We start from the raw sequence: 12,667 nt of genomic DNA, 5'->3' as shown, positions 1-12,667 counted from the left end.
TTTCTTGAAAAGAAATGTGTACTTGTATGTTCAGAAAAGGGTATCTGCCATGATAACCTATTAGTTTGGGATTTGGGCATGTTCGTAGTTATGAATGAGATAAGTATCCATTAGTCTAAGTTTATCTGTGCCATATAAGGTCGAATATGAGATATCTGGTATCAGTCATATCTGAACAGTATCATGTCTTTTTTTGAAATCTTACAGAATCTGAATCATCATATTTCTGAATATCCAGGGTTTTGTAATAAAATTATGTGGAATTCATTTGGATAATCTGTATAATTCATTATCAGTGGAAGCTTGTAGGGTATCAAACAAGAATATGATTTGACTAGTAAACTAATTGTATTCAAATCTGCATGAGTATCCACCAATTTGTATGTATCAGCTAGTGAATAGTATTTGTGATTAATCATTCTGAAATCTATGTATGTATGAAGAGAAGATCTATATGTAACGGGCTTAAAAGAGATTAAGGTAATGTCTAGAAGAATCTTAAGTTAGTCAGGTAGTTACAAGAGAATTGGTACAATTAAGAATATAGTAGTTGGCGTGCAAGTGTAAGCATGAAACTGTGATAGTATCCACCCAAACAGAAGTAAGTGGTTAAGAAGGGAAGCTAGCATTCAAATGTTCTTCAAATATTATAAAATAATCTGCCAAAGTATTCTGTATTAACTCTCACTAAGTTCTCCTGAACTTACAGTTTTTGTTATTGTTTCAGGTGATGAAGTAAGAGAATGTGCTAGGAGGGACTATGTTAGGAGTATGTCAAGTTAGCGACGAAATGGATTATTATGCATACAGTGAAAAAATGGTGCATTGTAGGGCTACGCCCTAAGAGTCTGTCTTTAGTAAATTTATATGTTGTAATGTGTTGTATTAAGTGTGATGTAATAAATCAAATTCTAAATACTTTGTTTTTTTTTCTTTGAAATTAAGTGTTTAAAAGAAATTATAAGAAAAAAGTTTTAAGTAAAGAGTGTTTGTCTACTGTTTCAAATTTCGTTAAGTGTTATGTGAAGTAACACCCAAGATCTGAACCTGATGAATCGGGTCGGATTGAGGGCGTTACAAAATTCCATCCAAAAATTAGAACAGTCTCTTTTATTATTATTCAATCTTGAAAGTGGAGGATACATGCACTTAAGCACATTAAAATTCACATCCTTCAAATTAATGTAACAATAATAATATAAGCAAAAACTAGAACAACATCGAATAAACTTAAAACTAAGAAGGTAAAGTCTAATATATTATCTCACAGTATTATATAAAACTAAATTTATGGCAAACTTATAATATGAGTGAAAAAATTATGTAACAAATATATTTATTAAAAATCACATAAGAAATAATTTATGCTTTGGCAAGAGGAGTAAATTAATTGTTTACACTTGAGTATAGATACTAAAATAATTAAAATATAATAATATAATATAATTATTATAGAAACTAGAAACTCTATCACATACATATGCAATGATGGATCTAGGATTTTACTCTAAGGGGGCAAAACTTTTAAATCCGAACGACCTTTTTTAATGTAAAAAGTGTCAATTCTTCTCGGATACTTTTTTTCTTATCAAACAAATCAATTTAATTTTTTAAAACATGAACAATTTAATTGTAAAAAATTAAAAGAAAAAATCACACTATATAAGATTAAATATTTCTTTTCAATATGCAAAAAAAAAAGGTTGAGGAACCAATTGATCATTATTGCTTTCGACACCCTTTTCTTGAAAAAGATTCAATTTTTTGTTGACCATAATTTAATAAAAAACCCTGAAGACTGTAATAATATATTAAACAACATAATATTAGGAAAAAGAAAAACATAATAAGTCAATTAAATAAAGAACATAATTTATTTGAAAATATTTACCGAGAGGTGTTGGAAATCGGGTTTGGAAAACGCAGCGGAAAATAAATTTAGGGAAAAACAAGAGTTTTAAAAAAATTTCCGAAACAAGAACCAAAATTGTACCTCTTTTATTTGTCTAGGATGGATGCTTCGACCGAGTAGTATTCTCCACTATCCTCAAGCTCACATTTGCCGAGTGTGTGTTCTCTTCGAATCTGGAAATTTTTCACAAAAATTACTAATGGGGTAATTTCACAATTTATCTAAACTTTTGGGACAAGTTGTAAATAAGATAATATTTCTATAATTTTTTTGAAATAATTTCTTCAGAGAATTTTCTCTCTACAACTTTCTCTTGAATTCAAGTGTATGTAAATAATTACCCAAGACTCTCTTTATATAGGAGAGTTTAGAGAGTTCAACTATGATTAAACTTAATCACTTTAATATTAAATTAATAGAATATTTATTTACAAGATAAGCACTAAATTAAATTTAATATTAAGATAATCACTTTAATATTAAATTAATAAAATACTATTAAGATAAGTATTTAATTTAATTTAATATTAAATCTATTAAAATAATATTATTTTTGAAATAGTTAATCTAAAATTAAAGTCTAGTCGTTGATTGGACTGTTAGCCTGGTTTCACATACCAGGCCCAGTTCGACCAGTTTTTGGGTCTTGGTCTTGGTTTTGGGCTCTCGAACTCAATTTACGATCCAGGTCTAATTTTTAAGTTCAATTACCCATTGGGCAAATTGTCAGACTTGAAAATTAATTTTCAAAAATATCATTTTAATTTTAATTAATTTGATTAATGTAATTTTATGTGATTAAAATCAATTTTCTCAAAAATCATTTAGATTTTCCAAATTAATTTTTTAAGAAAATTGTCTAGTTGAACAATTATTACGATCGCCCAATTTAATTCCACATCGAATAAAACGACTCAATTAAATTATTTCCAAAGTCGTAGAATTTTCTTCTAATTCAAATGCAGTCCGATCGAGCTTTTGTTAAGCTAGTGGAGGGACTAATAGGACATATACAATTAGACTCTAGTAATTGCAATTATGTCTAGAAGTGTCATTCAAATAATTCGCATTACTTAATCATGGAGTCAGGTCACAAGAAGTACTATAGTTGAAAACTCCTTATTGTATACTCTTTATGAAAGCAATTCATCCAACTACTTTGTCTAATGACCTTGTCATATATGTGTTACCCTCATATGATATTCTTGATTCCTTTGAGTTAAATTCGTTCACTCAATACAATCCTATTTTATCTCATTGTCACAATTGTGTCTTCTTAATGATTAATATAATCACTGTCAACAAATGACTGTGATAAATTGCTCATTCGAGAATAAGCAACCCATGGTCATGTTTCATATTTATCAATCCATACAATGCCAATGAGAGGATATTGTTAACTCTTTAATTGAGTTATGAATTCCACCGTTGCTAGTAAAGCCGTGTTATACACAAGTCATACACCCAACATATTAGTTATCGACTCGATCATCTTTAGAACATAATCCTCCACTTATATCAAAGCACATGAGTTACATACGTATGGTCGGTGACTAACTCAGGATTTAGGTAAATCACACCATGAATGTCACAAGTAAATTAATTCACAAAAGGATTCAAAATTAATTCATCCTGGATCCAGTCTAATGTATCATTCTACCAATGAATACATTTATGTCTCCACCCGTGGAATCAACTGCTCTAATAGCTAAGACTAGCCATCTCCTCAATTGAAATTGTAGATGACATAATAATCCTTCTCAATATTTGAATCAAATGCCCACTTTGATTCTTTTACTGAATTACAAACTCGTTTAGATTATCTATCGAAGTAAGTTGTCTTTCTTGTAATGTAAACATTCTTACAATGTCATTTATCATCAGTTTAAATTTAGACAATCAATGAGCTAATATTTTATTGTTACAATTTCGCTATGCATACAAAATATGAAAGAAAGAAATATAAAAGACAAAACAGTGAAATGTGAAATTTATTTATTCATCGTTCAAATAAATAGAAAACAATTACATGTTTACTACATTATGAACACATTTCCTAATAAGAGTTCTTTTGCGTAAGGAGCCGAGAGGAAGATAATTTGTATATATTTTTTACTTTGTGCTCTCAGTCTCGGCATCAAATTTTTTTCTTTTTCTCTTGATAGTGTCGACACCTTACCAGAGGAAGATAATTTCTTAGCAAGACATACAAATCGAAATGCAAAAAAGTCATTAACCTAATTTGTATGGGTATGGGCCAAATCAATTAATTCTGTAATTTGACTTTAAAGCCCATATTGAGCTTCTAAATTTAGTCTTTTAAGGCCCATCATACATTAATGTTTAATTATTATTATTAAAGTTATATAATTAAAAACTGAAAAATACTTTGTTAATATAAAATATAACCTTATGGCTTTAGGGGGCGAATGTTATACAATGTGGATACCAAATTAAAATACATGATAATTTAAATGTAAAATTAAAAAATATGAAAATTCCAAGGGGGCGACTGCCCCCAAGATCCATCCTTGTACATATACATGTGAAAACCACGTATTTAGAATGCATACATGTGTTTAAAAATACCATACAATAAACAATGAAATGTATGATTTGAGACTAATTAAGAATAACACATGAAATATATACGATATTAAAATAAAAATAAATTAAATTGTAAGTAAAACAAAATTTATTTAAACACATGAATACATTATATTAAGATTAATAAATGAATACAATTATTTATCAATGTGTTGTCATCAATTCTAAGTTGGTGTCGAGTTAATTTGTGACATCATTTTAATCAACAATATTATTAATATAATATATACAATTGATTGAGGTAATAAAATATGCGTAATAAAATTCAAATGAATGAAACTATTAAAAGAAAACTTTAGTTGAGTTGTAAATTTTAGGTTTTGCTAATCCAACTTACTTGAATTCAAATCCTCAGATGTGTATTTTTATTAATTTTTAAAATTAAAAAATTAAAAATCCTCAAATAACATAAATTATTTTAAGTAAAAAATATTAAAATAATTTTCCTTCTTAGATTAGCGTTTTATTCTAGTGTGGTGTATTTAACTTTCTTTTTGTCTTACGATATAATATTACTACAACATCTAATATTACTGCCATTACTATTTTACATTAATTACAGATAAATGTACCGTCCATCTAAAAACACCTAAACTTGATTGATGGGTGATGTACCCAACTCGAAACTTATAAATAAATAGTATAGATATAAATATTTAAAATTTATATAACATGAATTATTTATATATGTTAACTTAAATGATAATATAAAATGAAAAAAACAGGTCAACATAATAGCTTATGCAGATATGGTGGCTGCTGTTAGTTTTATAGTATTAATAAATAGAATGAGAGGTTTTTTCTTTTGGTTTTTTGTGCTTGCAGACAAGTAGAAAAGTAAAAAGGAAGTTGTAATTTCCTATTAAATTTCTGTATTTTGTTTTTCAACCATTTATCAAGAAAAAGGGAGAGAGAGAGAGAGAGAAAGAAAATGGAAGCTAGGAATTTTGGTAAAAGATAAACACAACAACTCCTCCCCTTTCTCTCTCTTTCTTGCTTCTGCCAATAATTTTAGATCGAATCCCAAACGTAACTCTATTCTCTTTTGTGTTTTTTATTAGATTATTTTTTTGTTTCGTTTCTTAGAAGGAAAAAAAAAGTCATTTATAAAGTCAAGTGTTTGGGAACTTTGGGTTGTTTACGAAAAAGAACATGAGCAAAGAGATTGTAAAGGAAGAAGCGCCTTCGTCGTCCCCTGTTGTTTCGGGTAGCTTTGCTTCTCTGAGAAGCGTCCGATGGCGTATTAGTCTCGGTATTTTGCCTTCTTCTTCTTCAGTTGATGATCTTCGCAGGGTAACTGCTGATTCTCGCCGAAGGTGATTTTTTTTCCTTGATAAAAATTCTAGTATTTGATGTATTTTTGGTTTTCTTTCCTTGTAAAGATTACCAGATTTATTATTATTATTTAATTTCAAATCCGGAACTTCTTTTTAACTCCTATTTTGATTTTTTTGTACAACACTCTAGCTGATTCTAGGTTAAAATTTACCCCCCAAAAAGAGAGAAGACAACTGTCTTTCTTTTTTCCTATTCCTATAACTTTTTTTTCTTGTTCAAAGTAGTTCTAAATTTTGCTCATTAAATTGCAATTGAGTTGTTTTTTTTTTTTCGTTTTTCATTTTTCTTGGAGTTAAAACCAACAGTTATGGCCTCAAATCTCTGGTTTTATTGTAATTTAGATATGCTGGGTTGAGAAGGTGGCTGCTAGTGGATCCACATGTTCCAAAGGATGGAAGAAGTAAATCCCCTGATCTTGTCATGGACAATCCACTCTCTCAAAACCCAGGTAATTGCCAATGGTTCTTATTATTTTTCTTCATTATATTGGTTACCTATATGTATTGTTGATTCATCAGTTTTTGTTTTAATAAGTACTGCTATGTTTACCTCGCTATATTATCTTGATTCACGTTGAACTTATGTAGAAAGTGTTTATGGGTCCAATGTTCGTTTCAGTTCCACAAATAGGAGGTAAATCTCTTTGCCTCCTTTTCGACCCCATCCTGGTTGATTGGTTGGTTGGTTTTGAAGCCAGGACTTGGAACTCGTCTTTGTCAATGGAAAATGTTCCATTAAACTCTCCAATACGTTAGGAATATTCTTCTTTGAGAAACTTTATGTTGTTTCATCATAATATACTCCCCTCTCTTTTAAAAATCTTCGTTGCTTGATCTTTACTGAAACGATATATAATTCTTGATGCAGACAGCACCTGGGGGCGATTCTTTCGGAATGCTGAGCTGGAAAAAATGGTTGACCACGATTTATCACGATTATATCCGGAACATGGAAGCTACTTCCAGACTCCTGGATGCCAGGGAATGCTGAGAAGAATATTGTTGTTGTGGTGCATTAGACATCCAGAGTATGGTTATAGACAAGGTTTTCTCCTAAGCACTTTGCCAGCATATTTATTAGTTTCTGTTCCATCACATTTTAGAATTTGCAAGATTAAATCAGCAATGTGTTGCTGCCCTAATTATTGAGTGTTTTCTAGTATCTGAATCACTGCTTTTCATGGTAAGACATAAAAGTAACATGCTTGCCTTTACCGTAGGTGAAAGCTAGTTGGATCTGATAATGCAAATTTCTTTTTGTAGTCTGCAAATAAAAAGCCATTGGAAATTGTGTCACAATAAAGTCAACTAACTAGTAGTTCTTGCTATTTTATTATCTGAGTCATCAAGCTGGCTCTTCATCTGTTTCTCTTTCCTGCTTATTTGTAGGAATGCATGAACTCTTGGCACCTCTTCTGTATGTTCTTCATGTCGATGTTGAGCGTCTTTCGGAAGTGCGAAAGCTACATGAACACCATTTCATTGACAAATTTGATGGATTGTCATTTGAAGAAAATGATGTCACATACAATTTTGATTTTAAGAAGTTTTTAGATTCCATGGAAGATGAGATTGGATCTCAAGGTAATTCAAAGAAAGCTAGGAGTCTTGATGAGCTTGATCCTGAGATACAGACCATTGTATTGCTAAGTGATGCTTATGGAGCTGAAGGTGAACTTGGTATTGTCTTGTCTGAGAAATTTACGGAACATGATGCCTACTGTATGTTTGAGGCTCTGATGAGTGGGGCTCATGGTTCAGTTGCTATGGCAGATTTCTTTTCTCCCATTCCTGCTGCTGAGTCCCAGAGTGGCTTGCCCCCTGTCATTGAAGCCTCAGCTGCATTATACCATTTACTGTCAATTGTTGATTCTTCCCTGCATAGCCATCTTGTCGAGCTTGGTGTTGAACCCCAGTATTTTGCACTTCGCTGGTTGCGGGTTTTATTTGGACGGGAGTTTTCACTTCAAGATCTCTTAGTTGTATGGGATGAGATCTTCACGGCAGATAATAGCCCACTTGAAAAAGACTCTGGAAATGATGAGAATTCCAGTCTTAAAATGTTCAATTCATGCCGTGGAGCATTAATAACTGCTATGGCAGTCTCTATGATACTTTATGTGAGATCTTCCCTGCTTGCCACTGAAAATGCAACAACTTGTCTTCAGAGACTCTTGAACTTTCCGGAGACTATAAATCTGAAAAAACTTATAGCAAAGGCGAAGCCACTGCAAATTCTTGCATTGGATTCTAAAATTTCACCTTTGTCATCTATATTTGATGGGTCTTATAACCATAGCAAATCTGCAGTTAGTGGTTACAATCTTTCATCTCATCCAGTTTCTCCAAAAACTCCTCTATCTCTTGTGCCTGACAGTTACTGGGAAGAAAAGTGGAGAGTACTGCATAAGGCAGAGGAACTAAAGCAAGATAGTTTAGACAAACTATCTCCAAGTGGGAAAAAAAGATGGTCGGAAAAAGTAAAGCTGGTGCTATCTAGAACTGAATCTGATCCATCGCCTGCAAGAGCAGAGAAATACAAAAAGGGCCATAAGTCATCTGTTAGGCGTAGTTTGCTTGATGATTTGAGTCGGCAACTTGGCTTGGAGGAAGAAGATACCGAAAAGGGAGGCTGTTCTGATGCTTCCAACTTAGAAGATCATCATTCTACAGAAGCTCAGGTAGAGGGGCAGCAAAATGATACTAACATAGGCTCAATTTACAGAGCTGAGGAAAGATGTGAGTGTGGAAGTGGAACTTTTGTCAGTGAAGAAAATTCCTCTATTTTTTCTGACCCTTTAAGTTCTGGAAGTGGTACTAATGACCATGAAAATGACACAGAAAAAAGTAGCATTGCATCGAATTTATCGTCAGATGAAAATGATGATCACCACCAAAGTAACCCTGAAGATTCACCTCTGCCAGTTTCCTCTCCTCCTCCTGAAGGTGTCCCTTTAAATTCTCCGCATGAGAATGAATCTTCAGGGAAGCTGGTCTCAGCCATGAGGGAAAGAAGACATCTCCCAGGTAGATTTCAATGGCTTTTGAGGTTTGGACGAAACAATGTCAGTCAGGAGGCATCGGATAAAGGAGGAGGTACCAATGAGACACCAAAATCTCTAAATCGTGATAGCAAGAGCAATACAGCAGACTCATCTATTGCTGGTGCTTCTCGTAATTCATCTCTCGCCAGCCAAAGAGATGTGGACCAGAATGTAATGGGAACATTGAAGAATCTGGGGCAGTCTATGCTTGAACACATTCAGGTAATATTTTGGCTTTTCTAATTTTGCAGAGCTTCAAACTAATGTGGAAAATACTTTTGTTGTTGAACAAAACAGTCTAGTTTTGTCTATTTTTCATGCTCTCCTGAATAGTGTGTGTTTGGATTACATGTGAAGAAAGCTGTATACAACTTGATCTATAGTCTTGTGAAGATTTGTAGATGGGTTTCGTAGATTCACGCTGTATGCCTAGTTAACCTAGAAATTGAAAAGGATTGTGGGATTTAGGGGTAATAGCAATCCTCAATGGTATTAAATGATATTGGTAGTTTCTTCTGTATGTACTTATGTTGTAGATCCCTCCCTTTTCATATTACACTTGTTTTCATTTTAGACGTTCTTGGCCTTTCTGGTAGTTGGAAGGTTAGGGTAAATGATCAGGATGTTTAATATGTAAAAGATATTGTTGATTGACTTCCTTTGCATATTGAAATCGACATTTGCAGGTTCTTGAGTCTGTTTTCCAGCAAGATCGAGTTCAAGTGGGATCAGTGGACAACTTGGGTAAAAACAATTTAGTTGGCAAAGGACAAGTTACAGCAATGACAGCTCTGAAAGAGCTTCGGAAGATCAGTAACCTTTTGTCAGAGATGTGAGATTTGTTGTTCTACTTATAAAATCTGTATATACATTTTGTAGTTACATTGGTTTTTTAAATGCAAATAATAAAATGATTTTTGTTGGTATTTTTTCCTTTACTAGTGAGGTTAGGCTGGTTGTAGGGTTTGCCAAACCGGTGACTTGCAACCCTTATAGAATCATCCTCTTTTCATTCACCCTTGCCTGGTTACAGCTCAAGTTGTCATATACACATGGTTAGTGAGATATGAAGTACAGCCCAATTAGCCATCGCAAACCACAGATGAGGGTGCAAAAATCTTGTTTTTGTTGGTTGGTTGGTTGGTTTAGGGATGGAATGCTTTTGAGATTCATATTGTTTGACAATGACAGACAATGTTAAGGCTCCCATTTATAGGGATGGAATGGTTTAGGGATAGGAGGCCCGCATTTGATGGAGATGGTTGGTTGAGAACCTCTGACGGAATGGTAGATTTGTCTGAAGTTGAAGATGTATGTAGTCTAATACGGTAAATATAGTAGCTGTCTTGTTTCTCCTTTGAGGGTGGTTATGCTAAGATCATCTTGCCCTCCCAAAATTTTGGGAAATTTTTTAAAATTTTAATTAGTTTCCTCTAAAAGTCTGTTGAAATTGTTGACAATTTTAATTACTTTCAAAATTTAATATCGAAGTCCGCTGCTTTCCTGAGTATGTATTATAAGGCTTTAGCTATCTTTGTCACAAGGGGTTCTCAACACATGTATTGTGATGTGATTGACAAGAGTTCATTATTCTAGTGTGGATCCTATTGGCGAGAGCTTAAGATGTCATGAGTTGAATAGATTCAGCTCAATTAAATGTCTGTTATTTGAATAAATTCAAAGGTTTTTTAGACAAGTGATGAATTTTATTATCCAAAAAGAAGTTGAATTCTGCTGCAAAGTACAAAACAATAAAAAAACAAGTGAACAAATCAATACACTACCCCAAACACTCTATAAGATCCCAATCCCTACAAAGTTGAAAATTAGCAACATCAACCCTATTGATCAATATCCTTCCAAGTCAACGCCTTACAAGATGAAATAAATGTAAGCATTCCAACCAATTTTCAAAATCAAGATAGTTAGAGATCTCCCCTTAAGCTTGAAGCAAGCCCAAGACATCTTATGATGCCAACCAAGTACCTGTTTTTCAGTCTTGCATAATCTGAGTATAGATTCCCAAATTCTCTTTGAAACAGAACATTCAATGAATGCATGATTCCTACTTTCAATTTTTATCCCACATAACAAACATTTTTCATTAGTTACCGTCCCTCTTCTAATAAGATGATCTTTAGTTGGAAGTCTATCCAATAATGTCATCCATGTAACCAAAGAATGCTTAGGTATGTGCAAGGGAAACCATCCGAAGCTACGCCAACTAACTTTATCTCTTTGAGACCTAAGCTTAACCCAGATTTTAGAGACATTAGGATCCTCCTAACTAAGAGAAAAAGAGCCCAAAAGGGAAGAAGCTTTGCTCCTAAGCTTCAAAATCTTCCGTAGACGTAAGACTGTCATTCCAAAAATCAACACCCTTCAAGATATATTCTTTAAGCCAGACAATCTAAATGGATTCCTCTCTTGCCAAAATACATCGAATAAGCTTCAAAATGCAAGCCCTATTTCAACATTCAAGTTCCTTTATCCCTAAGCCTCCTTCAGACTTTAAACAACAAACTTGATCCCAATTGACTCTAGCACATGCAGCTGCAATATCATTCCCCTATCAAAAGATTCTAATGCATAACTGGTTTATCTTTTTAATCACTGATTTAGGCAAAATGAAATGCCTACACCAAAAATTTTGAATGCTAAAAATTACTAGACGACCAACATAACTCAGTAGGTTTGCTACCCAACATGAAATTCTAGTTTTTATTTTCTCAAGCAATGGAGAACAATCAGTCTCAATTAATCTTCTAGTGGCTTAAGGTATTCCCAAATACCTTACAAGGAGTCTACCAAGTTTAAACGTAGTGATATCTTTAATCTCCTCTAGTGTTCCTCCATCCATACCGGCACAAAACATATCACTTTTAGCTGCATTCAAATGCAATCTAGAAAGCTTGTAAGATTGAGAAAAACACACCAAATACCCACAACAGATCCCAAATTACCTTTCGAAAAGACTAACAGATCATCAACAAAGCATAGATGAGTCAACTTAATTTTATGGCACTTAGGATGATAGTTAAAAATACCATGACAAGCTGCAGCATCCAGTAACTTAGAACGAACATCCATGGACAGAACAAACTAGGGAGACAATGGGTCTCCTTGTTGGAAAATTTCAGTTAAAGAAAAGGGTTTTACAGTTACAGTGGAAGATTAAAAATTTTCAAAATCAAGTCAGTTTGTGATATTTATAACAACAAATTTTTTACCGGAAAGTATCTATAATTTGTGCGAGACGGATTCTGATCCCTTTCAACCGAACCACCTTCTCCGCTATCCTCGTACCACAAATTGCGCTGAGTGTAAGCTCGAGTAACACGAACCAAACACAAAATAAGAAATTATATTATTACTTTCAGTAGGAAAGTAATTCTCTTAACAGAAATCGATAAAGATTGTAATTCCTATTATTTTAATATAATACACTCTTTCTCTAAGTAGAGTAGGGGTGGGTGACCCACCCTAGATTTGTCGCCCCTTATATCTATTATAAGGGAGTTTCGGGCCTTTCATATATTGAATGTAATTATATGTGTTTCCTGGACTTTTAATCCAATATCCAATACTCTATAATTTAATTCAACCCAATACTTATTCTTTTATTTCAAAAATAAATCTTATTTATTTAATAGTTTAATTAATTATATTAATTAAATAATTTTCTCAACAATTATAATTCCGTTAAAGTCATGAAAACTTTACCGTAAAAGAATCTATGAGACAACATATTTAATTTCATTTTAACT

General features: G+C 32.8%; 1 protein-coding gene across 2 annotated transcripts; it reads left to right on the top strand.

Moving 5' to 3' along the window:
• The first annotated feature begins 5,370 nt into the window (after nt 1–5,370).
• LOC105790885 (uncharacterized) lies at nt 5,371–9,826 on the top strand. Of its 2 annotated transcripts, XM_052634526.1 has the most exons (6): nt 5,371–5,835; nt 6,199–6,305; nt 6,476–6,607; nt 6,725–6,901; nt 7,246–9,122; nt 9,587–9,826. In XM_052634526.1, exons 1-6 carry the CDS (start codon nt 5,672–5,674, stop codon nt 9,734–9,736), a joined length of 2,607 nt encoding a protein of 868 aa, XP_052490486.1. In that variant the 5' UTR covers nt 5,371–5,671; the 3' UTR covers nt 9,737–9,826. The 2 variants fall into 2 exon arrangements, with proteins under 2 accessions (XP_052490486.1, XP_012474142.1); XM_012618688.2 differs by lacking the exon at nt 6,476–6,607.
• Nucleotides 9,827–12,667: the final 2,841 nt, after the last annotated feature.

Source organism: Gossypium raimondii, chromosome 8 (genome assembly GCF_025698545.1).
Source record: "Gossypium raimondii isolate GPD5lz chromosome 8, ASM2569854v1, whole genome shotgun sequence".
NCBI classification, from domain to species: domain Eukaryota; kingdom Viridiplantae; phylum Streptophyta; class Magnoliopsida; order Malvales; family Malvaceae; genus Gossypium; species Gossypium raimondii.
Note: the sequence above shows the minus strand (reverse complement) of the source record. Positions and strands in the feature narration are given on the sequence as shown.

What these genes read in the sequence shown, in the direction of transcription:
- LOC105790885 (XM_052634526.1), top strand. Translation starts at nt 5,672, where the DNA reads ATGAGCAAAGAGATTGTAAAGGAAGAAGCGCCTTCGTCGTCCCCTGTT. An exon ending in AGAGTATGGTTATAGACAAG is followed by an intron (nt 6,902 to 7,245) that starts GTTTTCTCCTAA and finishes GCTTATTTGTAG; the next exon opens with GAATGCATGAACTCTTGGCA. An exon ending in CTATGCTTGAACACATTCAG is followed by an intron (nt 9,123 to 9,586) that starts GTAATATTTTGG and finishes CGACATTTGCAG; the next exon opens with GTTCTTGAGTCTGTTTTCCA.